Below are 27,267 nucleotides of genomic sequence, written 5' to 3' on the forward strand. Positions count from 1 at the left end.
TCTGTCTTAATACAAATAATAACATGTTTAAAAAAAAAATTGATAGACTAATTTAAATTTGGCTTAAGAGTGTAAAAAGCCCTCAAACTTAAAAAAAAAAACAATTAAGCCCCCTTTTTTTTGCACTCATTTGAGCATTTGAACTTTTAAAATGCATCAAAAAGGCCTTCAAACTTCTTCAAAAAAAGCAATTAAACCCATACTTTTTTTTGCACTAAATTGGGTACTTGAACTTTCAAAATGCATAAAAAGATTCTTAAAATTTTTCAAAAAAACAATTAAGGCGCTGGTCTTATTAAAATTAGAAAGAAATTTATAAAAACAAAAATCAATAAATTTGAGATGAATTATTAAATTTTAATAAAAACTCAAAAATTTAAAATTTATTAAAAATTAGAATTTTTTATTAAAGTCGTAAAAATAAAAATTGTAAAATTTTATAAAAATCATAAAAAAATAAAATGCATCAAAAATCCTTTTAACAATTAACTTTAGCTGTTGATCGTTAAAGTTAACGACTTTAGTTTTTTTCAATTAAAGTCATCACATATCGCAACATAGCATGACATATAGTGAAAATGATAAAAAATAATAATCAATAAAAGTTATAGAAAAGTTATAAAATGATCCTTTTGGTATGATAATTTTATAAGTTTTTTACTTAAATTTATATTTCTTTACATTTTGAATAATTTTCTTACAATTTATAAATTTTATAATTTTTTAATATTTCTATATATTTTAAAATTTTTATGATTTTTATAAAATTTTACAATTTTAATAATTTTACGATTTTTTCTAATTTTTAATATTTGAATTTTATTAAATTTAATAATATTTATAAATTTTATTGATTTTAATTTTTCTAATTTTTTATTATTTTTCATAAAAACAAGGGCTTAATTATTTTTTTGAAAAGTTTTGAGGTGTTTTTGATACATTTTGAAAGTTCAAGTAACCAATTGAGAGAAAAAAAAGCAGGGCTTAATTACTTTTTTAAAAAGGTTTGAGGGCCTTTTTAATGTATTTTAAAAGTTTACGTACCCAAACGAATGAAAAAAAAGAGTTTAATTATTTTATTTTTTTAAATTTGAGGAGTTTTTGCCTTTTAAGGCTTTTAAATTTTAGATTAAGCAAAATTTTCATATCCAATTTTAATCAATTATATAAATATGGAAGTTAGCATAAGAGGACAATAATTATTCATGGAATCTAAGGAAAATAATAATTAACATTCTATTATTATGATTTTAGTTAGCATGAAATAAAATTAACATATGGAAATTAAAGAAGAAATAAGTAAATCATATCAATTTTATTATAATATATTTATAGTTCAAACCTCATCATTTGCAACATAAAAACATTAGATTGTTTAAACACATAATTGAAAAGTAGCAACCAGACATTGTTTTTTTGTGAAACTAAAGCCGCAATTTTCAGCATCTATCACAACATCGCTGATTTTCTGCATTTCCAATGAGCAATATACTTGCATCCTGGTTTTGCACATTCAAGAGAAAGATCTTTACAAGGCTTACCACATCCAACACATTCAGGATAGTAATGAATTTTCTTAACAAAAGTGAGAGGGTGTTGATGGTTTCCCTCATTGTAGGTGCTCCCGAGTTTGATGAATGGATATTTTCCAAGAACACAATTCACGTGAGCAGAAGTGTCACAAGTTTCGCAATGGTAAAACCAATACTTTGAATCTCTTTTTTCCTCACAAATGTCACAATAATGATATTTTACATAATCATTAATCTTATCATAAGTGAGTGTAAGAGGATGATCATCGCATTTGTGTCTAACTTTGGTCGGTCGCATAATACATAATAGGCATAACTCAAAATTACAGTCCTTACAACGATATGCGCCTTCGATATCCGTCCCACAAGCACAACACTGCCCCTCATAATCATAATAGGCATGAAGAGGGTGTTTATGCCCTGGAATTTTTACAGCATCTAGGAGAGATAGATCAAGACATCGAAGGCACAGGTCCATTCCACATTCATTACATTTATAAAAAAACCCATTAGAAAGGTACCTGCATAGGCCACATTTGAACATGCAGTCTGAAGTAAGGATGAAGGGTTTTGATCCAGAAAAAAATTCCGTTTCTCGACAAATATGTACCGAAAAAATCTTCATCTTAGGCAATTCAGCACAAGATTTATGAAGAAAGAAATCACATCGAGAGCAATGGTAGAACTTAGCGGAGATCAATAACAAGCACCCATCACAATATTTATCACCATGCTCTCTGATGTTGTCATTTAACATCAAGTAGTGCTTATGCTTGAAATGTTCTATTACTGTGGCTTCTCCATCATCATTTGTCTCAAGAACCTTAGTGATGGAGTTAACAGGTATATCAAGAGACTTGTTATCTTCATTTTCCTCTGATACTATGCAATACCACTCCTTTTCTTTCAATGCACAATTCACATGGAATATAACATTGCAATCTCCACAAAAGTAACTACCGTGCTCTGTATCGACAAATTCATGGCACCATATGCAATTCAAACTTTCAAAATATTCCTTGTGAATGAAATACGTGTGAAAAACACGATGGTTATGCCACGCGTGTTGGATAATGCGTGGCAATGAAATGCATTTTTTATGGACCATAATACTGCATGTACCACATGTATAGGCAACATGTTGTCCTTCAGTGCCACAAGCATCACAAATGAATGGAATTTGTCTCCAAAACAAGGTGAATTGTGTTAGAACAAAGTTAGCAGCAACAACATACAAACAACTATAAATTTGCTTAAGAACAAAAATGAAACCGAGAGCAAGAGAGAGAGTGAACTTGAGCACACACTTGGATGATAAAATTAGCAGCATACATCATCCTATTCTATTGAGAACTAAATAAAAAGTTTATAAGTCAAAATGACTATTACCTAATGAGCTAACTACTCCCACTAATCTACTAATACAAGATTGAATTACAAACACAAGTAAGCTGACATATCAGCTACTACATCAACTTTAAATCAAAACAAATCCTACTAACTTTGGCAACAAGTTACAAAGTAACTAAACTAAGTTACATTGAAACAAAATAGTCAAAATGAACTGAATTAGTTGTCGCCACCAATTACGCTTCAAGTGCGACTTGCTTTCAATCTTCTTGCTGGTTCTTTGTTGCAATGGGCCAAATCTCAACACTCCTCCTTGGACTGTATGCAACAAACACCAATAGATTTCTTAAAGCTTCAAATAAATGCGGTACCAAGTGGCTTTGTCAAAATGTCACCTAACCGATCCTTTGAACAACAATGCACTAAGCTAACTTCTCCGGATTGCTCGACTTCTCGAATAAAATGGAACTTGATTTTGAAATGCTTGGTCTTTCCATGAAAGACCGGATTCTTGGCTATTGCAACTGCCGATTGGTTGTCAACCAAGATCTCGGTAGCATCAAGTTGCTCTTCATTTAGATCACATAGCAACTTCCTAAGCCAAATGGCTTGATTTTGCTTCTGCTGCCGCTATATACTCGCTTCTAGCGATTGATTGAGCAACGATGTTGCTTCTTCGAACTCAACAGAACACACTTGAGCCAAGGGTATAAAAGTACCCGACGTGCTCCTCATATCATCGATGCAGCCAGCCCAATCACTATCCGAGTAACCAACTAACTTCAACTGTTTTTCTTTCTTAAACAATACACCAAGCCTCAAGGTTCCCTTGATGTATCTCAACACTCTTTTAGCAGCTTTGAAATGTACCACATTCGAGCAATGCATGAATCTAGCCAATAAACTGACTGCATGCATCAAGTCTGGTCTAGTTGCTGTCAAATAGAGTAAACAGCCAACTACGCTCCTATACTCCCTTTCATCAACCTTTTCATAATCACTAATGCTTGACAGCTTCTCACTTTGAGCCATAGGAGTGCTCACAGGCTTACAATTTTGCATGCCAAATTTATCTAGAATCTTCAAGGCAAATGCTTGCTGACTGATGAAAATCCCTTGATCGGATTGGTTTACTTCCATTCCAAGGAAGTAAGTCATAGTTCCCAAGTCAGTCATGTCGAATGCTTCTTGCATCTGTGCTTTAAATTCATCAATAATGATATCCTTGCTTCCAGTCACTAGCAAGTCATCAACATAAATCGAGACAATTAGCAATGTCTCCTCCTTTAACTTCTTCACAAAGAGGGTAGGCTCACTCAAGCTTTTCTCGAACCCGAGCCTCGGCAGTAAGTATCGATCTGTCATACCGTGCTCTAGGTGCTGCTTCACCCATACAAGGCTTTCTTAAGCCTATACACCTTATCTTCATGTCCTTGAACTTGAAAGCCATCGGGTTGCTCAACATAAATCTCTTCCTTGAGATAACCATTCAAGAAAGTGACTTAACATCCAATTGATGGATCCTCCATTGCTTCATGCACTAAAGAAAGCGAAGCTTGATGGTGTCAAGTCTTGCTCTTGGGGCAAAGGTTTCTTCAAAATCGATTCCATACTGTTGACTATACCCTTTGACCACCAGCCTTGCCTTGTGCTTGTTCAATGACCCATCAGCATTGAACTTTGCTCTAAAGACCCATCGAACACCAATAACCTTCTTCTTTTCTGGCCTCTTAACCAAATCCCAAGTCTGATTTTTTTGAATCATGTCCAATTCTGCCTCCATAGCTCTCTTCCAATGCATGTCCCTAGCTGCTTCCTCATAGCTAGAAGGTTCCACAATGGCCACATTGCATCTCTGATAGACATCAGCAATGGATCTAGTACCTCTCACAGGAAGATCATCAACATTGCCACTGATAGGCTCACTTTCAGCTAGTTCCAAGTTGCCTCCAGCTGAATCTTCTTCAAGCTGACATGCATTTGAACCATCTCAGTTCCAAGTCCCCTCTTCATCAAATCTAATATCTCTACTCACCAATATCTTCCTTGTTGAAGGATCATAGACTCTATAACCTTTCTTGTTACTGCTATAGCCTACAAATATGCAAGGAACAGACCTCTTCTCGAGCTTGGTCCTTCTTTCAGCAGGTACAAGGACATAGCACACACATCCAAAGATTTTCAAATGAGACACTGTTGGCTTAAGTCCATGCCATGCTTCGAAGGGTGTCTTGACTTTGACAGCATGTGTTGGAAGCTTGTTGAGTAAGTACATCGAGCTATTGACCTCACCCAAAAGAGTTGGGAAGCTTGCTTTGAAACAAGCAAGCACCTAGCCATATCCATCACAGTTCTATTCTTCCTCTCACACACTCCATTTTGTTGAGGAGTGTAGACTGTGGTCAGCTGATGTTGGATCTCAGCCTGCTCACATAGCCTCTTGAATCTCTCAGACAAATACTCAGCCCCATTGTCTGTCCTTAATGTTTTGATCCTACATCCAACTTGGTTTTCAGCCAAAGCTTTAAACTTCGCAAATGCTTCAAACACATCAGACTTCTGTTTTAGGAAGAAAATCCAGCAAAATCTAGTCAGATCATCAATGAAAAGGACAAAGTACTTACTCCCATTCAATGAAGGAGTCTTCATCGGGCCACAAATGTCAGAATGCACTAGCTCAAGCTTCTCTCGAGCTCTCCAGGCTTGATCGACAGGAAATGGCTTTCTTGCTTGCTTGCCAAGCTGACATACATCACAAACACCTTCTAGTGGCTTAACCTTGGTCATATCCTTTGCCAAACCAAGTCTATGCAACAGATCGAGTGACTTGAAGTTAACATGGCCTAGCCTCTTGTGCCATAAACCAGCACTCTCACTCTGGCTCGAATAAGCCTTCTTCTCAAGTTGGCTAACATCCAACATGAAACATTTGTCAGCCATAGGGACTGTGGCAGTTTCTTGCCCAAGAAAATCCTTGATGACACAAGAACCATTCTTAAAAATCAATGAGTAGCCCTTCTCAACCAACTGACCAACACTTAGCAAGTTCTGATCAATATCGGGTACATACAAAACATCTGAAATTATCTTGTTACCCGAACTAGAGCTGATTAACACATCTCCCTTGCCTCTAGCTTCAATCAGGCTTCCATTCCCAATCCTGATCCTCGAGCTGAAACTTCTATCAAGTTCTTTAAACAGACTCACATCAGCTGCCATATGATGCGAGCAGCCACTATCCACTAGCCAACTGCACTTGGCTCTGCTCGTGGTTGTAAGGCAAGATGCACTGAAGACATGCTCCTCCTGAGCTGGAACATCTTCAACAACCTGTGCCTAATCTTGTTGTGTTGGTACTTTGCCTTTATTCCTGCAAAGCTTCTCAACATGACCAAATTGTTTGCATTTCCAGCATTGAACATCTGGTCTTCTCCAACAGAACTTCTCTGAATGTGTGGTCCTCTTGCAGTGAGTGCATGGTGGGTAACTTCTCCTGCTTGAATCTCTTCTCGACCTCTCCTTTTCTCAAGCCAAGGCTTTTGCCTTCGACTTGAATTGGAGCTCTCTCTGGCCTTTGCTTGGAAGGCCCCCTCAGAGTGCTCTTCTTGCCTATTGGCCCTCCTCTGCTCCAAGGCATAGAGTGAATTCACAAGCTCAGACAAAGAAATAGTGGTAAGGTCTCTCGAGTCCTCTAATGAGGAGATTTTGGACTCAAACCTTTCTGGAAGGGTAGTGATCACCTTCTCAACAACCCTGCTTTCAGCAAAATCATCACCAAGCAATGACATCTTTGTTGGCAGTGGTCATAATTCGATCGAATATTGCTTGATAGACTCAACCTCCTTCATCTTGAGGTTCTCAAGTCTCTCCTCAAATTGATCAACTATTCTTTGCTGGTCTTCTCGGACCCCATGAACTCTTCCTTCAACCTGTCCCAAGCTTGCTTAGGTGAGTCACATGCCATAATGTGAGTGAAGATCACGTCAGACACTCCATTTTGCAAACAGGCCATAGCTTTTGGCTTCTTGGCAGTCTCTTCGGCATGCTGCCTCATCTGAGCAATGGTGGGATTGGCTCTCAAGGGAGGTGGCTCGGCATCATTTTCCACTACACTCCACAGATCATGTGCCTGAAGGTAAGTCTTCATTTTTACCACCCAAATGTGGTAGTTCTCACCAGTAAAAACAGGTGGTGGAGGAGGTGTGAAGCTCATCCTACAGCAACAAGTTCAACAGCTTCGGTTTCCTACTTTCTTAAGCTTAAAATCTCAAACAACAAACAACAAGAGAAGGCCCTCAAAGACTTAGGCTCTTGATACCATTTGTTAGAACAAAGTTAGCAGCAACAACATACAAACAACTATAAATTTGCTTAAGAACAAAAATGAAACTGAGAGCAAGAGAGAGAGTGAACTTGAGCACACACTTGGATGATAAAATTAGCAGCATACATCATCCTATTCTATTGAGAACTAAATAAAAAGTTTATAAGTCAAAATGACTATTACCTAATGAGCTAACTACTCCCACTAATCTACTAATACAAGATTGAATTACAAACACAAGTGGTGACATATCGCCTACTACATCAACTTTAAATCAAAACAAATCCTACTAACTTTGGCAACAAGTTACAAAGTAACTAAACTAAGTTACATTGAAACAAAATAGTCAAAATGAACTGAATTAGTTGCTGCCACCAATTCTGCTTCAAGTGTAGCTTGCTTTCAATCTTGCTGCTGGTTCTTTGTTGCAATGCAGGCCAAATCTCAACAAATTGGTGTTGATGACTTTTATCTTCAATGTCCGGAAATGGTGATGCACATTCAATGTGAATAGCAAACTTACAAGGTGAACAACCATACAGAAAGCCTCTTCGTTGGGTTACTTGGCATGTCTTGCAAGAATGTCGTTCACTATTAAATTGCAGAACAAGAGGATGTTTGCGATGGCACAAATGGTTCAATTTGAGAGGAAGCTCAGCACACTTCTTATGCAAATTAAACCCACAATCAAGAGAGAAGTATGTATACATTGCTAATGGTTCCCAACACACAAAGCACTTACCCAGGTTTCCACCATCGTTTTTAAAGGAAAACGATGGATCCTCAAGGGCAACATGCTCAAGCTCTTTCAAATTTCTTTCACCAATATTAAATGTAAACAAAGCACATTAAATATGAAAGTCCAAGCCACAAGAGCAATGGTAAATGAATTTCTCACATGTTTCATCACAGAAATCGCAAACGCACCTTGTGTCAGAAGTGTAAGGTGGATTCTGCAGAAGCACGAGAGGATGGTGGCGATGAAAAGGATGATTAAGCTCCAAAGGTGCCTCGGCACATGTCTTGTGGAGGTAAAACCCACAGCACTCCACACAGCTAAAACATGGAGCTGACACCTTCTCCCCACACCTTGAGCAATCAACAACTCCATTGCCATTGCCAATCAACTGCTCCTCATTTAACATCAACAGTGGATGTTGATGCCCATAATTCTTTAGCTCTTCCATTTCTCCTTCCTCTCTGTCTCTTTCGATGTGGTAGAGAAAAAAAATTGAAATTGAATAACTCAAACAAAGCAGAAAATTAGAAGGGAGGGATTCCAAATGTTTATTTGTAGGATTCTCTTTTAACTTGCTATGGTACTTTGCTTCGATGGTGGGTTGCCTATACCTATATATGTTTCTTCTTTATAATTACTATGAATGGGATGCAATGGCTTTGATTGTATTCTAAGTAAGAGAATATTAGTTGATACTAAAAATAAATGTTACCCTTTTTTTTCCCCTTTATCCTTGCTTTGTAGATTAGATAATATATATTGAAGTTGTGTTTGGTCTTGTTTGTGTGTAAAAAAAAAAAATTGATATATACACGTCACCAATTTTTCAATTGAGAATAATATGAAAGAATCAAATTATTCTAAAAGGAAAATTGAATTAAATTATCATTTTAATTGAAAATTAAAAACCTATTTAACTTATTATAGTGATTAGAATAAAAATTTGCTATACTAATAAAATTTTGATTTTTAAATTTTTTAGTAAATTAAAGAAATAATAAAGTTAGATAGACTAATTATACAATTATTGAGCCACCAATCGGCTTTCTTAAGATAATCTTTAATAGAAAAGGCTCTAACTTGCTCGGCATTTGCTCAACCACTTCAATCTTAATAGGGTCATTGTTAAATAAAATAGCCATGTGAATGTATCTGAAAGATCTCTCTATTACATAGGATCTAATCAAATTAGTCTCTCTACTATTAAATGAATTAATTTAGTCTTTATACTATTAAAAAATTAAATAAGACAAAATTAGAATAGAGTTAACATTTATTATTTAAAAATAACATTTCTGATTTCGTTAATATTTTTAAAGTTTTATGGTTTTGTAAATTAAATTTTTTGTTTGGAACAAAGTTTTCAAAACCGAACCGATGGTAGAATTGATCAAGTCCCGAATTGTGAGTCTAATCAGTCCAACTTGTTCGATTAAATAAATTATTAAAAATTTATAAAAAATAAAAATATTAAAAAAATTGGTTCAACCAAATTTTTTTCTAGTTCAATCAGTTTAGTGTCTTTCTTTGAACCGGTACCACGGTTGGTTTCCAATCAGTTTGACCGACCAATCCAGTCCGATTCAAACAAACATGGTTTAAACTTGAACTGTAATTAAAAAATAATAATTTTCTAGATATTTTTTATACATTAAATGTTAATTTTGTCACAATTTAATAATATTTGATTCTTTTTAACAAATACATGGACTAAATTGATTCATTTAATAATAAATTAACTAATTTGATACATCCCAATAATTAGCTTCCTAGTTTGCTTCTTACAATATACATGGCGTATCTGTATAGCCCACTCCCGATCAAGCAAGCATCGAATTCTTCAAAACCGTGCGGCATTAGTAAGGAGGCGTATTTTCAAAGTGAGGCATAAGAACATTCGGATTCTTTGTGGTCCCTCAAATCTCCATGCAAGCAACCATAAAGGATCATGTTGGTTCCAAGAGATCTTCCTTAGCTCGTTATATTCTTGTGATAGAAGCCACAACTTTGTTTATTTGTATGTCCATATAATTTGTTACATTCAACCTGTGAACCATATTTGAATTTCATATTGTCAACCAAGCCACTTGTTCAATGGCAATTACTTTTGTTGATTTGTTCTTGGTTGACATTAAGTTCAAGGTTCGAATCTAGAAAACCCGATCTCACTCCCCTTATTATATATGTATATGTATATATATGTATTTGAACTTCATGTTTGTTGGTGAGAAAATGGTAAAGAGTAAACTGAATTATGCTTTTCGTTTGGTTGGTTTCCTAGGGAAAGGTTTCTGGAAGCCAACAAGGACGGAAATTTGGTTGATGTTGGTCGGGAAGAGTTCGAAACTTCGAAAAACATGAGCGAGGAGGTATCGATCGGAGTATTTTCTGTAATAGGAGAGGAAGCTATATGTTACTCAAGCTGGAAAGTTGCACTCAGCCTACATGAAGGATATGACTGAAGAGGAGAAAAATATTATGAAGGTAACTGGGATTCAGAGTTTATGAATGTGTTAAATTTTGGCCTGCAATGCAACATGAGTACCAGCAGCAGCTCGACATGCAGACCAGCTTTGGTGCTAAACCAAGTGCAACAGTTCATTTTGTTCCTATGTAACTAAACTTAGTTTCTTTGTAACTTGTCATCAAAGTTAGTAGGATTAGATTTGGATTTGATGTAATGGCTGATATGCCAGCTTTCTTTTGTGTGAAATTCAATCTTTGTTTGGTCATATTATGCATTAGGTAACTGCCATATTGTTGTTCCAATAGGGTCGGAAGCGTGTAAATTATTGTACTAAAAAATCACACAAAGTTCAATTCCCAGGGAAGAGAGGTGGATCACAAGGATCTCTTAAATACCAAGTCTTTCCTTAGTCAGAATATCCCTTCTATAGTAATTTAATAGCACAATTAAATACTACTATTATACCCTCAAATATTGAAAGAAAAATAGGACAAAAAGAACACAAGAATTTTAACGAGGTTCGGTAAATTATACCTACGTCCTCGGGCACTAACACCAGATGATAACTTTACTATCTTCAAAATATTACAAACAAATAGAATTCCTTAAGAATTCTCAAATGGAAGAAGAGAGGAAACTAAGAGAGAAAGATTGGTTGGGATAATGAAATGAGAAATGAGAAGGCCTATTTATAGTTGAGGTTCAAGGACCAAACTATAAATAGCCCATTATCTCAAGGACCAAAAAAAATTATCCCATGCCACTTTTCCAAAGTTGGTGGTTGTCACTTTTGATTGTCTCCCATTAATGTTAATGGCAACCATTATTAATTGTCTTCCATTAATGTTAACACATATTTCATTGTAATGTAAATACTTCTCAAGTCAATGAAAAAGATCTGATTTTGAAGATCAATTTTGAGATGATCTTGTTCAAATTCATTTGGCTTTTGTTCTTTGCTTCAACTCTCCTTTGTTTTCTGTCAAAAATAATCCCAACTTGTGGTATTTTTTATTGGATAGAATAAGAGAGAAGAAGATACATGATACTTTTTCCCGATGAAATATGAAAACTGCTGTCCAAAATCCCAACAAATGGTAATCGGAGAGCCTATCATCTTTGAGGGCCTCTATTGTTGGTTGTTTTTTTATTATTTTTGTGAAGAAAGAAACAAGAAGCTGTTGAGTTTGTTTCAGCAGAATGAGCTTCACACCACTTCCACTACCTGTGTTTGCTGGAGAGAACTACCACATTTGGGTGGTTAAAGATGAAGACATACCTTCAAGCACATGATTTGTGGAATGTGGTCAAGAATGATGTTGAGCCACCTCCATTAAGCAATAAGATTTAATAGAGATATGAAATGTTTACAACAGTAAATTAACACAAAAAAATAAAGATAAAACAAAGTAGAAAACTAACCCCCCAAATTAACCGTCACAGTAGTTGTGACCTTATTATATAATCTTCAATTCTTAATAATCTATACTATAAATATAGAATACAGACACTTAAAACATGCAATAAGCAAACCATGATGATGACCGAAATTTTATGTGAAAATATTAAACCAAATAAGCATCATAAAGAACAATCCTGTCCATGATCTTGGCCACACTATCTTTGGACTCCTTTAACACCTTGATGCTGTTTTTAAGCTTCTCACGCTTTGCAACAACGGCAGGAGATTCCACCAGCATCTTCTCTATCCCATGTCCTTCTGGTCCCATCAGCTCCTTCACAATCTCATCAATGTCATTGTTTACAAGATTATGAACACGGTATTGTAAATGCAATGCCATGGAATCAACCAATCTCACCTTAAATATCTTCCAATAAGCAACCATTCTCATCTTCAAGTCGAAAGCTTGTTGCAGGATCGAAACATTCGAGTGTTGTCTGAGATGTTCGACTTGGATTTCCCCGAAACCTTGGAGATTCACACTGCAAGGCAGCGGCCGCATATTTGTTCCAGATATTTGGTTTATGAAATGGTCTTTTTGGTTCATGAGCTTATTCCACTCCATCATGTAATCAGGGTTACATGTATAGCCTGTTAGCTTCTCCATTTCTGCAATCTCTTTCACCCAATTGATTGATTGCTCCCGCAGCTTTTGAACAAGGTTGTGAGCAGCTCCTTTCGCGGCTACCTTGAGGTGATAATACATTTCCGAGTGGCGCGTCAAAACAGACATCACCACATCGTCTACGTAATCCCAATTCTTTTCAGTGAATTTGATAGGGAGATACGATATCCTCTCGACTTTTCTCCGTAAGATACGAAGGAATGCTTCACAGGGAAGGAAGTTCGGTAGTTCGATCCCCTTAACATCTTCCAAAACCTTGATCTCTTCTGTGAGAAAGTCTTTTGACAGATTACTTTCCTCGCAGTTGTGAAGCTCATCGGAGAACCGGTTCAGCATTTCGACAAACCGAGCAGTCCCGTGCTTCGTGTTGTCCTCGGGGTATTCATCAAATTCCCCTCTCCAAAGAAGTTTCTTGAGGGATTCTTTAGCTGCTTGAATGATCCTCATCATAGCTTGAGTGGCATCAGCAATAGAAGTTAAGGCCTTTGGCATTTTCTCTAGCTCTGAAACATTTGCATCCAGCTTTGCACTAATGTTTTTAACAATCTCTGGCAAGCACTTTGCAATTGCTTTAGCTTGAATTTGGACAAGCTTTTGAGCCAAAACATGAACACCGACAATTGATTTATCAATACATGACAAATGTGCATTAGTTTCAAACAATCTAGCCTCTTCCTTCCTTGCTTCTTCATAGGATTCATCACCAATCCGATTCCGAACACAAACATAACCAAGTCCTATATTCACATCATCTGCAGTAACCTTGTCAACAAGCCCTTCAGGGGCCCTATCTACTTTAGTAATCACAGCAAGAGTTCTCTCACCATTCTTGTCCACTTGTTGTGACATCCTAATGGATTCACAAGTTGAAAAATCAACCGTAGCCGACAGAACATTAAGGATAATGCTTTCCTTTGGTGTTATGTACTGCATGATGATGTCCCGGATCTGCTCATATATGTTGTCAGGCTGACCATGGACAGGAACTCTGGTAATTCCAGGGAGATCAACCATGGTAAGATCAGGAACCCCATCTTTTCTCACCACCAAAGTTAAAGGGATGTTAGATATGCTCTTACCCGGGCCTGCAACCTCATCAGTTGCATTGTTTATAGCTGTTGCAATCTGGGGTTCCTCCACTGGGACCATTTTGCCATTGTACTCCAAGTAGAGCTCTGGCCTTGGACTTGCATGGTTCTGCAACCTGATTATGAGAGGTACCCTGGTGCAAATGCCCTGGCTACGAGGAAGGTTAACACCAGCCAAGGATTCAAGAACACTAGACTTGCCTGATGACTGGTCTCCAACCACAACAATTGTGGGGAGCTGTATGCCTTCTTTCATCACCATGAGCAGCCGGAGCCTGTCGATGACATCAAGCAAAGGTCGGATTTTGTCATTGTATGATGAAATAATTGGGGCTTGAGCTGCTGCTGCTCCCACCACCTTAGGTTGTTCCATAGGAGGAGTTGCTAGTTGAGAATCTTCATAATCATTGATGACAACAATGTTCCCTGAATCAGCTTCATCATAGCTACCCATTTTTTAGAAGTCGAGACAGGAGTGGGAATTGGCGAAACTTGATGTTTTAGATGGTTTTTTCGTTGGAAGTTGGAAAGCAATAAACTTCAACTAAAGTGAAGACAAATTCAATGAAGCATGTTTGGCTTTATAATGAAAATTAAAATAGGGTAAAGCATCAAAAATAGGAACAGTAAAGCGATAGCATCCTATACCAAACCCCAAGAAAACAGGCAAAGAAAGCTACAATGGGAATGGAAAACTTTCGGGCTTTTTTTATTAAATTAACCAAAAAATTTATTTAATTATATAAATGACACATTTTTTTTATTAAACACGTAAATAACTTAAAATTTATAGTAAAAGTTAATAGAGTAAAAGGTTTGGCGCCATCAACATGCCATGTCAATAATCGGGATAAAAAATTAATTTTTAATAGAGTTATGTAAAATAGTGTTACTCTTGTAGATATCAGGTAAATACTATAATTTGAAAAATTGAGAGACTAAAAAAATTATTTTTGATAGAGTCAAATAAGTTGGTGCCACTAGTTTCCAATGTGATTTTATTTAAGTTTTTAAAATTTAAATATATTAAAAAATGTTAAAGTATAATTAATTTTATTAAAATTTTAATATACTTAATATATATTTTAATAGGTAAAGATAAAAATATTTTTCTAATATAGTTAAAATTTTAAAAACTTAAAATAAATTAAATCTATTAAAATTTTAAATATATTAAAAATGTTAAGTATAACAAATTTTAAAATTTTAATATATTTAATATATTTTAAAAATTAAATATTTTAAAAATGTTAAGTATAACTAATTTTAAAATTTTAATATATTCAATATATTTTTAAAATTTATTTAAAATTTTAATTTATTTAATATATTTTTAATAGGTAAAGAGAAAAAGATTTTTAATATATTTAAAATTTTAAATATGTTAAAGAAAATGGTGAATATAACTAATTTCAAAATTTTAATATATTTTAATATATTAAGTATATTAAAATTTTAAACATATTAAACAAATTTTAAGTAGTACCAATTTTAAAATTTTAATATATTTTTAATTGGTAAAGATAATTTTTTTAATATATTTAAAGTTTTAAAAGTAAAATGTAGCAGGAACTTTGGAAAAGGAAAAAGGTACAAGCAACGGGTGGCTCCAATTTATTTGGGTCTATTAAAAAGGAATTTTTTTAAAGGTCCTTTATTTTCTCAAAATTATAATATTTTCTTAGTATTTATAAAATTTATATAAGTGACATAATTCTATATAGCTCTATTAAAAATTAATTTTTATCCTAATTACTGACGTGACATGTTGGTGGTGCTAAACTCTTTAGCTCCACTAATTTTCATTGTAAATTTTAAGTTATTTTCGTATTTAATTAAAAATAAATTATTTATATAATTAATTAAATTTTTTAAGTTAATTTTATAAAAAAGACAACTTTAGAATATATTTTTTTTTTCATCGAAAACTGATATTCATTAATAAATGTTTGGCTCAGGAAAGTCGAACATAAAAGCACACTACAGCAAAATGAAAAGACGTCAACCATTAACTCCAGAAAACCCACCCGAAGCCGAATACTAAAAAACTCATCAGAGAATGCCAGCCATTATCCTCATCTTCCCCAAAACAAATGCCCTGTATAGCCAAAACGGAATAAAAGATTGCCTTGAAAACCAACCATGGAGATTCTTCTGAACCTTCTCCATCTTCAAAGCTTAACAAAGATTTCTCAGCGGTGTCGAACCTTCTCCATCCCTATAGTTAGCTTCCTAGTTTGCTTCTTGCAATATACATGGCGTATCTGCATAGCCGACTCCCGATCAAGCAAGCATCGAATTCTTCAAAACAGTGCGGCATTAGTAAGGAGACGTTTTTCTCAAAGCAAGGCATAAGAACATTCGGATTCTTTTGGTCCCTCAAATCTTCATGCAAGCAACCATGAAGGATCATGTTGGTTCCAAGAGATCTTCCTTAGTTCGTTATATTCTTTTGATAGAATGCACAACTTTGTTTATTTTTATGCCGATATAATTTGTTACATTCAACCTGTGAACCATATTTGAACTTCATATTGTCAACCAAGCCACTTGTTCAATGGCAAATTACTTTTGTTGATGTGTTCTTGGTTCGAATCTAGAAAACCCAATCTCACTCCCCTTATTATATACATGTATTCGAATTTCATGTTTGTTGGTGAGAAAATGGTGCAAAGTAAACTGAATTATGCTTTTTGTTTGGTTTGTTTCCTAGGGAAAGCTTTATGGAAGCCACCAAAAACGGAAATTTGGTTGATGTTGGTCGGAAAGAGTTCGAAACTTCGAAAAACATGAGCGAGGAGGTATCGATCAGAGTATTTTCTTTAATAGGAGAGGAAGCCATATGTTACACAAGCTGGAAAGTTGCAGTCAGCCTACACGAAGGATATGACTGAAGCGGAGAAAAATATTATAAAGGTAACTGGGATTCAGAGTTTATGAATGTTTTGTAATTGGTGAAATCGTTTGTTGTGCTTTCGTATCAATGTTGATACGTTCTGAATATTTGATCATAGAACTTGTTCTGTAGATTCTTAATTCAGAACCCTGAATAGGGTCATACTAAGGCATACTAAAGATGCATGATTTTGAACTCATGATCCTCTCATCTTTACGTAATCTATGTTGCCACTCGGTTTTCCCCCTATCGTTGTCAATTATTCTCATCACAATTGCTTCTCAATGTTTTTTTAGTAAGAATTAGTATCTTTTCTTAATTTTTTCCACAAAAGTAAGAATGATATATGATAGCTGTGATTTATCTGATAATTAGCTTCTCTGAATCTTTCACCCTAATCGATTGTCGAAATTTTGCTGTTCTTGTGCTTATTTGCTCCTCTTTTTGAACTTGAAAGTTAGCTTATCTATTGTTCAAACATCAAAATGGAACGAAGTTTTGCATTATGTTTGAAGTTATTAACGAGTTCTTTTCTTTAGGTGGATGATGAGGCTGATTCAGCAATCGTTGGGAAATTTGATCAGGTTTGTATATATGTTTGGGACACAAAAAACATAGCAAATATAGATAAATTTACGTATTGTATATCTAATTGCGCTTAAACTATGTCATTCCTGCCAATGACGCCTCGGCTGCATTGGCAAAGTTGAGGCCCTGAAACTTTTGAGCACGCAAGTTTGAGTTTCACCATATGTAATTCATGTATGTATTCCGCTCTAGATTTCTTCTATTTAGTTAGTTAGTCGCCAATAAAGCCTTGATTGTGTTGGTAATGTAAAGACCCTGAAACCTTTGAGCACTCAAGTTCGAGATTCACTATGTATAAATCCATGTGTGGGTTCTCCCCATATTTATTTTGTTTACTTAGTTAGAGTTGAGTTAGCTTCAGTGATTGTAATGATTGATTATGTTAGTTCCCCCCTCCCTTTTGCCACCTCTTATTCGTTAAATTTACAGTTCTATGAAGATTATGGGTACTATGAGACATCTGATGATGAAGATGAACCATACCACTCTAGAGGATTCAAGAGCTTAAACACAACTGAATGGTAATCGAAGTCTTCCCCACTTTTCAGTTCGATTACCTAACTTAACCGCAATCATCTATTGTGCACAACACCGCTAAGTTATGAGCTTCATGAAGCAGGGAAACTGCTATCGAGGGCGGAACTTGAAGATGTTCTGGTTTGTGTTTCATGTCAATGGGACCTTATCCAACTAGCAATAGTGGGAAAAAAAAAGTTTTCCATTTTGATCCATTTGTAATGGGCAAGTCATTTGGCAGTGGCAATGGCTATGGAGGTTTCACAGTTAAGTGACAAGGGCTATAGAGGAAGCATCTTTTTGTCTATATCTTTTTTAGTTTTATGTAGTCTGGTTGATAGAATAGAATGGGTAAAGGGATATGTTGGGTTGGATAAAATAATATATAATTTATCAAACTTAAATCTCTTCTATCTATTAGAAAATTCTATTGATAATATTAGTATTATATAGTCACATTGGTATATTAATAATACAAGTTATTAATGCACCAAGTTTCAAGTAGGACAGGCTTCCAAATATCCAAAAATAGGGTCAATCTTAGTGGGTTAAGTAAGTTCGGTTTAATCAAATAATCTCTTTGAGTTGTTATGCGCACCTCGATCACAAGCTTTTGTGGTTAACCACAACATATACCTATGAAAATAACATATTTAGAATAAAATGTGTATTTAAAATAAAATTCAATAAATAATTAAACATATGGTTTGAAATTAATAATAATAATAAATATGTACGTAATATGTACAAAATTAAAATAAAATAAAATAAATTAGATTAAATTGTGAATAAAAAGATTTAAATAGGTAAATACATTTGATTAAGAATACTTATGTTTCATTTAAAATTTAGTTTATTAGTACTTTCTCTGAATGAGTTGGTGTCGAGTTGCTTCTAACACCAACTCTCTCACAGTTAAATAACTATATAGATACATAAAGCTCAATGTGAGTAATAGACAAATTTAATATAAAAATTCATACAAAATAATGAGGCTTTAGTTAAAATTGTAAAGCTAAATATTTAAGATGATTGATGCATTGTTCAAATAACACTATTCGCATAATTTTCAAATTTTTTATAAATTTTATATAAATATATGAAAATGCAAAAAAACCCTATAATAATATTTATTAATTATTTAAAATTTTGATTTTTAGTACTTTCTCTAATAAAATTGATGTCGAGTTGACTCGTCACACTAACTAAGTCACTCTTAAAAATAGTATAAATACATAGAATAAGATGTGAGTGATAAACCAATTTTATGTAAAAATTCATATAAAATAACAATAAAACTTTGGTTGAAATGGTAAAGTTAAAATTTAAGTTGATTGATGTCTTATGAAAATGTTTAAATCGCATCATTTGCTTATTTTCCTCAGTTTAAATTACTCTTTATACTTTTATAAAAATATGTAAAAATACAAAAACACCCTATGATAATATTTATTAATCGTTTGAAATTTGAGTTTTAATACTTTTCCTAACTGAATTGGTGTCGAGTTAGCTTTTAAGTACATAAACTAAATTTTAAATTTTGTATCAATATAAATAATAACAACATATTTTAAAAAAATTGATAGACTAATTTTAAGTTTTAAGCTAAGCAAAATTTTCATATCCAACTATAATAAATTATATAAATATGGAAGGTAGCATATAAGGACAATAATTATTCATGGAATCTAAGGGAAAAAAATAATTAACATACTATTATTATGATTTTACTTAGCATGCAACAAAAATAATATATGAAAATTAAAGAAGAAATAAGCAAATCATATCAATTTTATTATTATATATTTATACAAATAAGCAGTTCAAATCTCGCAATTTTCAAACTAAAAACATTACATTGTTTAAACACACAATTGAAAAGTAGCAGCCTTTAACAACAACCACACACGGTTTCTTTGTGAAAGTGAAACTGCAATTTTCAGTAGCATTCCCAATGAGCAATATACTTGCATTCTGATTCTACACATTCAATAGAAATATCGTCACAAGGCTTACCGCATTTATCACATTCAGGATAGTAATGAATCTTCTTGATAAAAGTGACAGGGTGTGGATGGTCTTCATAGTTGAAGGTGCTCCCGAGTTTGATGAATGGATGTTTTCCAAATGCGCAATCCACATGAGCACAAGTGTCACAAGTTTTGCAATGGTAAAACCAGTGCTTTGGATCCTTTCTTCCTCACAAATGTCACAATAATGATATTTTACATAATCATTAATCTTGTCATAAGTGAGTGTAAGAATATGATGATCGCATTTGTGTTTAACTGTTGTTGGTAGCAGAACACACCAACCGCATAAATGAAAATTACAATCCTTACAACAAAATGCGACAATGATATCCCTCCCACAAGCACTACACTGCTCCTCATAATCATAATAGAAAAGGAGAGGGTGTTTATGCCCTGGAATTTTTACAGCATCTTGGAGACATAGAGCAAAACATCGAAGGCACATGTGATTTCCACATTCATTACATTTATAAGAAAATCCATTAGAAAGAACCCCGCATTCTACACATTTGAACATGCCGTTTGAACTAAGGATGAAGGGTTTTGATCCAGAAAAAAATTGCATTTCTCCACAAAAATGTTTTGAAAAAACCTTCATCTTAGGCAATTCAGCACAAGATTTATGAAGAAAGAAATCACACCGCGAGCAATGGTAGAACTTAGCGGAGATCAATAACAAACACCCATCACAACATTTATCACCATGCTCTCTGATATTGTCACTTAACATCAAGTAGTGCTCATGATTGCAATGTTCTATTACTGTGGCTTCTCCAGCATCATTCCTCTCAAGAACCTTAGTGATGGAGTTAACAGGTTTATCACGAGACTTGTCATCTCCATTTTCTTGTGAAACTATGCAATACCACTCCTTTTCTTTCAATGCACAATTCACATGGAATATAACATCGCAATCTGCACAGAAGTAACTACCGAGTTCTGTATCGACAACTTCGTGGCACATCATGCAATTCAAACTTTCAAAATATTCCTTGGGAATGAAATACGTGTGAAAAACACGATGGACATGCAACGTGTGTTGGATAATACGTGGCAATGAAATGCATTTTTTATGGACCATAATACTGCATGTACCACATGTATAGGCAACATGGTGTCCTTCAATGCCACAAGCATCACAAATGAATGGAATTCGTCTCCAAAACAAGGTGAATGGGTGTTGATGACTTTTATCTTCAATAACTGGTACTGGCGATGCACAATCAATGTGAATAGCCAACTTACAAGGTGAACAACCGTACACAAGTCCTCTCTCTGGAGTTACTTGGCATGTCTTGCAAGAAAGCCGTTCACTATTAAATTGCAGAACAAGAGGATGTTTGCGATGGCACAAATGGTTCAATTTGAGAGAAAGCTCAGCACACTTCTTATGCAGATTAAACCCACAATCAAGAGAGAAGTATGTATAAATTTCTAATGGTTCCCAACACACAAAGCAGTTACCGAGGTTTCCACCATCGTTTTTAGAGGAAAACGATGGATCCTCAAGGGCAACATGCTCAAGCTCTTTCAAATTTCTTTCACCAATATTAAATGTAAACAAAGCACATTTAATGTGAAAGTCCAAGCCACAAGAGCAATGGTAAACGAATTTCTCACATGTTTCATCACAGAAATCGCAAAAGCACCTTTGATCAGAAGTGCAAGGTGGATTCTGCAAAAGCACGAGAGGATGGTGGCGATGAAAAGGATGATTAAGCTCCAAAGGTGCCTCGGCACATGTCTTGTGGAGGTAAAACCCACAGCAGTCCACACAGCTAAAACATGGAGCTGACACCTTCTCCGCACACCTTGAGCAATCAACAACTCCATTGCCATTGTCAATCAACTGCTTTTCATTTAACATCAACAGTGGATGTTGATGCCCATAGTTCTTTAGCTCTTCCATTTCTCCTTCCTATCTGTCTCTTTCGAAACTAAAAGAAAGAAGAAAACTAGAAGGGAGAGATTCCAAATGTCTATTTGTATGAGTCTCTTTTAACTTGCTATGGTACTTTGCTTTGCCTATATATGTTTCTTCTTTATAATTACCATGAATGGGATGCAATAGGTTTGAGTGTATGCTAAGTAAGAGAATATTAGTTAAAACTAAAAATATATGCTTACTATTTTTTTCCTTTATTTCTTGCTTTGTGGATTAGATAATAAATATGGATGTGGAATGTATTTTGGTATTGTTTGTATGTAAAGAAAAAATACTTTGATGAAACTAATTTTTCTATTAAGGATCATTTAAAAAATCAAATTATTCTAAAAAGAAGAATTGAATTAAATTATCATTTTAATTGAAAATTAAAATCTATTTAATTTATTATAGTGATTAGAATAAAAATTTAGTGTACTAATAAAATATTGATTTTAGAGTATTTTATTAGTTGTTTCTCATTTCTTTTAAATATTAATTTTTTTAATCCTTTTAGTAACTTTAAGAAAGAACGAAGTTTTTCTTTTTTTTTTTAAGCCGTTTGCTTCTTATCTTTTGTTTTGTTTAGTGATGGTGTCAACTTCGAGCTGGCTATCGTTTGCCTTTTTCCTCTTCCATCAACCCTTTTTTTTTTCTTCTTCTCATTCACTACACACATCTTCTTTCTTTTCAATTTGTAGATATATTTTATGAGTATCTTTGTTGTCTTCACAAGTTGTGATAGATAGATGACAGTGTTTGTTGTTTGTTAAAACTCAACTAACCACAAGTAGTTTTTCATGGAAAGTGGGTGGTTCTTTATCAACTTCTTAATTTGTTTATGATTTGAGAGTAGTTTAGAATAATAAATAATTTCATGTGTCGATTTGGACTCGTGTTGTCTTAAGTTTTATATTTTTTATTTGTTTTTTATTGTTTATTAAGTCTTCAGTTTTAGAAGTTTTTGCCTACTCTTGTAACATGTTTTTTAGTCTTGCTTATACATGTAATTTTAGTTTTATAAGTGATTTTAGGGATGATTTTGTTGTCGTCCTCTCTAGTTTGGTGAATGCTCGATTCTTTTGTTGATTTTTGTTGGCCGCTTTGGACCATCCAGGGCTGATTTCATTATCATATTAAGTGCTTGCAATCATTCCAAATATGTCGTGCTTGAGTTGTGATAAAGCCAATTGTCAATATGTCATAATGTTCTATTGATGCTTAGGCTAAAGCCTTTATTGTGTTAATGGAGTTTGTCATTCACCATCTACGACGAGTGTTTGCTATTTTTTTCTCTTCGAATTGTATGGTGTCATTCATTGAATGAATTAATGAATTTACCTTTCAAAAAAAAGAACAAAGTCATATAGACTAATCATACTATTATCGAGCCACCAATCGACTTTCTTAGGATACCTACTACAGAAATGGCTCAAACTTGCTCGGCATTTGCTCAACCAATCCAATCTTAATGGGGTCACAAAAAGTAGCCATGTGAATGTATATGAGACTATTATAGGGATTTGATCAAATTAGTCTCTCTGCTATTAAATGAATTAATTTAGTCTTTATATTATTAAAAATTCAAATAAGACAAAATTGGAATAGATTTAACATTTACTAGTTAAAAAATATCATTTCCTAAAGTAGTTAATATTTTTAAAGTTTTATGGTTTTGTAAATTCAATCTTTTGTTTGGAACAAGGTTTTCAAACCGAACCGGTGGTAGAATCGATCAAGTCTTGAATTGTCGGTCCAATCGGTCCGTTCTATTTGATTAAATAAATCATTAAAAATTCATAAAAATAAAAATATTAAAATTTTTTGGTTCAAACAATTTTTTTCTAGTTCAATCAATCTAATGCATTTTTGAAATCGATTCCCCAACCAATTCCCAATCGGTTTGATCGATCGATCCAATCTAGTTCAAACGACTATAGTATAGACTTGAACTGTAATTAAAAAAAATTCAATATGCTTGTTATACAGAAAATATTAATTTTATCACAATTTAATCTTATTTAATTTTTTCAATATTTCATAAACTAAATTTAATCCATTTAATAATAAACGGAATAATTCGATCTCCACCGTATAACTAAATTCCTCGTTTGCTTCTTGCGATATACAAGGGGTATCTGCACAACCCACTTGATAGCAAGCATCGAATTCTTCGTGGTCCCTCAAATCTTAATGCAAGCAGCCATAAACGATCATGTTGGTTCCAAGAGATCTCCCTTAGTTCGTTATATGCTTTCTTAATCATGAAGTCACCATTAGCCGACCACTAATTGGACTTCCAACCAAATTCATACATGTGTTTAGGAATAGACGATTTAAGTCATTTTCCTACTTTTGACCAACACGATCTTCTCTATTATTGTCAAACCTCGACTTACTTAGAATATAGACTTTAATTCATGAACCGATGAACATTATGAACACTTTCTATCAATACTCATTGAAAATATCAATAACTCTCAAAAGCTAAAAACCGAAAAGCAAAAACTCTCAAAATTAAAATTTATTTGGAAGACTAGATCTCACTGAGTTTTGACAAAGTATTGATACTTAGTATGGTCTGGTTTTGACCTAGTCGGTGGTCTTTAATTATAGAGAAAATCATAAGAGTCTCAATTGAATAAGAAAAAGTTTAATAATATTTTAATTGAAAACATATAATCCTACTATGTACCACCCATCCCATGTATTTTGGGTTTATTGGACCTTTTTCTATATTGGATTTAATTATATGTGTTATTTGATCTTTTAATCAATCCATATAATTTTATCATCCCAATAACTTGTCTTCTAATTTCAAAATATTAGTTATTTATTAATAAAAATAAATTTAATTAATTTACTAATTAAATTATTTTCTCAACCCAATTTTAGTTCTATTAAAGTCATGACAATTTTATCGTACTAGAATCTATGCGATGACTGATTAATTTAATTTTCAATCCGAACTTCAATTATTTAATTACAGTCAATTAAATAATAATTTGAAGAAATTAATTTAATCTTTAAGTCAACACTTGCTCATAGCAAGAGAACGCATTCACTGCAAATAGCGATATATACGATCTATTCTCTAATTTGATGTTTTCTTCTATGCATCTGATTGATTCAAATGCAAGCTATCAATGTTATACCAAGCTAGCAAAGGGATCAATTAAGTATATATAATTGAGACTCAAATAATTTGTAATTAAGCCCGACTCTTTGTCTATTAATTACAATATTATTTAGTCATAGAGTTATTCCACTACAGTAGTGCGACTAAGCTCTTCCTATTATATAACATTTTGAAAGCTACTTATCAAGTGTTAGTCTAATGACCTTGTCATATGTATGTTACCCTCATAGGATATTACATGGTAACCATTGCATCTTCCTTCATAAAAATTTCTATTACTAACACATAGTAATTAAATCATTCGTCCTAGACAAATGACCCATGGAGATATTACTCTTTTATCTATCATGTAATGCTAATAAGAGGATATTATTTACTCTTTTCTTGGGCTATGAAATCTACTATTGTAAGTAAAGTTATGTCATGCGGAAGTTGTATGTTACTAATTGAATTCAACTTTCAATATTTCAAAGTATACGAGTCGCGCAAATATAGTCCGTTACTTGCTCAAGATTAAGGTAAGTTGTACTAGAAATGTAACAAATGAATAAGTCTATAAAAAGTTCTAGTATTTATTCTGAATAAGTCTATAAAAAGTTCTAGTATTTATTCTACTTGGGTCATGTCCGATGTATTGTTAGACAAAAAATGATATCTATATCTTTATCTTCAAGGAGCCATTCTCTTCGATGCCCAAAACAAGGTATATCCTACTTGGACTTGATAAATAACATAATAGTATTTTAATCAATTTGCTCAATTATGATTAAACTATAAAACATTTAGATTACCTACTAATATAAGTTGTCTTCTTGCATTAAGTAATTAGGGAGTCAATATTTGCTTGTTCGCTTTACTTTGCAAACAAAAATAGTTGAGGGCAAATACAAACAATATCAATGTGAATGATAGAAAATTTATTAAATCAATTTGTTTGAAAAATTTTAATTATATATGATGAAAAACTACACTAAGATCACTAAATCTGAACACTATGTACCTATAGTTGGAAAATGGAACTCCAACTAACCAAAGACATCTTTCTATTGGACCTAGGCGATACTCGGACAAACTTTCGGACCACCTTTCCGATTTCCTCACAAATGCCTTTAGGAATCAATCATGCTAGGGTGACTCTCCCAACCAAAAAAAACAATTGCCTAGCATCCCAACTATTCAATCTATTCCTAACTTCATCAAGAATAAATTTAAAAGTGTTAGTAGTGACTTTTTGGTTAAAAAGAGGCAATCCAAGCTGCCATCAGATTCCTCAATATTTGAAAAGAAGAAAATCTATGTTTTCTGAGCATTTACTTGGTGCCCCGAGTAATTGCAAAATTGATCCTAGATTCTTTTGACCATATTAGCTCGATCCAAGCCCGATTTACAAAAGAGGAGCAGAACATTAGCAAAGAAAATGTGAGATAGCGGCAGACCATTTCTGGTCAATTTGATCAAACTCCAAAGACCCTTATCCACTGCCTCTTGGATGCTCTACCCCTGAATTCCCCTGGTTAGTTTGAATTCCCGAGTCAAGGCTCCATTCTAGAAGATTTGCATCAATGAGGTTATGATACTTACATGCTAACCCAATTTAGGCAATTTGAAAATCTCGCATCACGTAGGGGATCAAAGATAAAATCTCATCTTATCCTACCATAGGTCTTCCAAGGCAACTTTAGTCGCCCTCCATTGCTTCTTACCTTGATACACCCACATCGAGTGAATGACTTCCTGCACAACAATAATATTACCTGTAATGCTTCGACCAGCAATGAAATTAGCATCTCCTGAGCAATGATCTTAGGAAAACCACTCGTAATCGATTTGCAATAACCTCCATTACCACCTTGTACTGTACACAAGCTAATGGGCTTAAACCAAGAGATCTTTGAACTTGTAGCCTTAGGAATAACAGCCAATAAAATTTTGTTCTAATCGAGCTGAATAAGCTTACCTACAAAGATATTTCACCAATTTAGACACCGAAATCCCCACAACGTCGGATTCGCTTTGAAAGAAGAGTATGTGAAATCCATTATACTCTAGAGCTCTCAAAGAGGCCATGCAAAGAGGCTTCGAAAGAAAATTGCATGAAGTTCCCACAATGTCTCATTGGCTTCATTTTGATATTTTAGCCTTTAATCATTTTATTTTATAAAAAATTGAACTGATAAAAAATTGATTTCAAGTTATTTCAAATTTTTATTTTTCAATTTTAGTGTAAATATTGATTTTTGTGTAATTTTTGTAATTTAATTGTTAAAGTATGTAGTTTGATACATAATTATTGTTATTAATTTATGATAGCTATGAATGGGATGTATTGGGTTCGAAATATTTTAAGTATATTATCAAATTTTATAACATTAGTTAAAATTAAAAGAATATATATTTACTTTGTCTTTTCTCTTTGTATGTTGCTTTGTGGATTAGATAACGAATATTGGTGTCCAATAATGTTTTGATAATATCTGTTATTTTTGACATAATGTCTAGAAGTACTCATAGCCCTCTTACACTATAAATAGAAAGATAATACGCTTCAACTCAAAACAAAATAGAGTAGAAAACTAATCCCCAA

At 33.7% G+C, this 27,267-nt stretch overlaps 3 protein-coding genes across 7 annotated transcripts; 1 reads left to right on the forward strand and 2 right to left on the reverse strand.

The window, feature by feature from the left end:
* Positions 1–11,947: 11,947 nt before the first annotated feature.
* On the reverse strand, positions 11,948–14,166 carry LOC108461457 (dynamin-related protein 4C-like). The gene has a single exon (XM_017761309.2). It carries the CDS (start codon positions 14,039–14,041, stop codon positions 11,978–11,980), a length of 2,064 nt encoding a protein of 687 aa, XP_017616798.1. The 5' UTR covers positions 14,042–14,166; the 3' UTR covers positions 11,948–11,977.
* A 1,395-nt stretch (positions 14,167–15,561) lies between these two features.
* Positions 15,562–18,012, forward strand: LOC128286680 (uncharacterized). 5 transcript variants are annotated; one of them, XR_008277304.1, is made up of 5 exons: positions 15,562–16,000; positions 16,301–16,503; positions 17,023–17,067; positions 17,501–17,592; positions 17,688–18,012. XR_008277304.1 is itself a non-coding variant. In XM_053024051.1 (5 exons), the coding sequence occupies exons 2-5, from the start codon at positions 16,474–16,476 to the stop codon at positions 17,807–17,809; spliced, it is 306 nt and encodes a 101-aa protein (XP_052880011.1). In that variant the 5' UTR covers positions 15,562–16,000; positions 16,301–16,473; the 3' UTR covers positions 17,810–18,012. The 5 variants fall into 5 exon arrangements, 3 of the variants coding, with proteins under 3 accessions (XP_052880011.1, XP_052880013.1, XP_052880012.1); XR_008277303.1 differs by having other exon boundaries at positions 17,691–18,012; XM_053024051.1 differs by having other exon boundaries at positions 17,671–18,012.
* A 1,555-nt stretch (positions 18,013–19,567) lies between these two features.
* Positions 19,568–21,529, reverse strand: LOC108462363 (uncharacterized). Its single transcript, XM_017762318.2, has one exon. The coding sequence runs from the start codon at positions 21,527–21,529 to the stop codon at positions 19,568–19,570; it is 1,962 nt and encodes a 653-aa protein (XP_017617807.2).
* Between the last annotated feature and the right edge of the window lie 5,738 nt (positions 21,530–27,267).

The sequence above is a fragment of the Gossypium arboreum genome, chromosome 13 (genome assembly GCF_025698485.1).
Source record: "Gossypium arboreum isolate Shixiya-1 chromosome 13, ASM2569848v2, whole genome shotgun sequence".
Taxonomy (NCBI): domain Eukaryota; kingdom Viridiplantae; phylum Streptophyta; class Magnoliopsida; order Malvales; family Malvaceae; genus Gossypium; species Gossypium arboreum.

What these genes read in the sequence shown, in the direction of transcription:
- LOC108462363 (XM_017762318.2), bottom strand. Translation starts at nt 21,529, where the DNA reads ATGGAAGAGCTAAAGAACTATGGGCATCAACATCCACTGTTGATGTTA.
- LOC108461457 (XM_017761309.2), bottom strand. Translation starts at nt 14,041, where the DNA reads ATGGGTAGCTATGATGAAGCTGATTCAGGGAACATTGTTGTCATCAAT.
- LOC128286680 (XM_053024051.1), top strand. Translation starts at nt 16,474, where the DNA reads ATGACTGAAGCGGAGAAAAATATTATAAAG. An exon ending in TCGTTGGGAAATTTGATCAG is followed by an intron (nt 17,068 to 17,500) that starts GTTTGTATATAT and finishes TTAAATTTACAG; the next exon opens with TTCTATGAAGATTATGGGTA. An exon ending in AGCTTAAACACAACTGAATG is followed by an intron (nt 17,593 to 17,670) that starts GTAATCGAAGTC and finishes AACACCGCTAAG; the next exon opens with TTATGAGCTTCATGAAGCAG.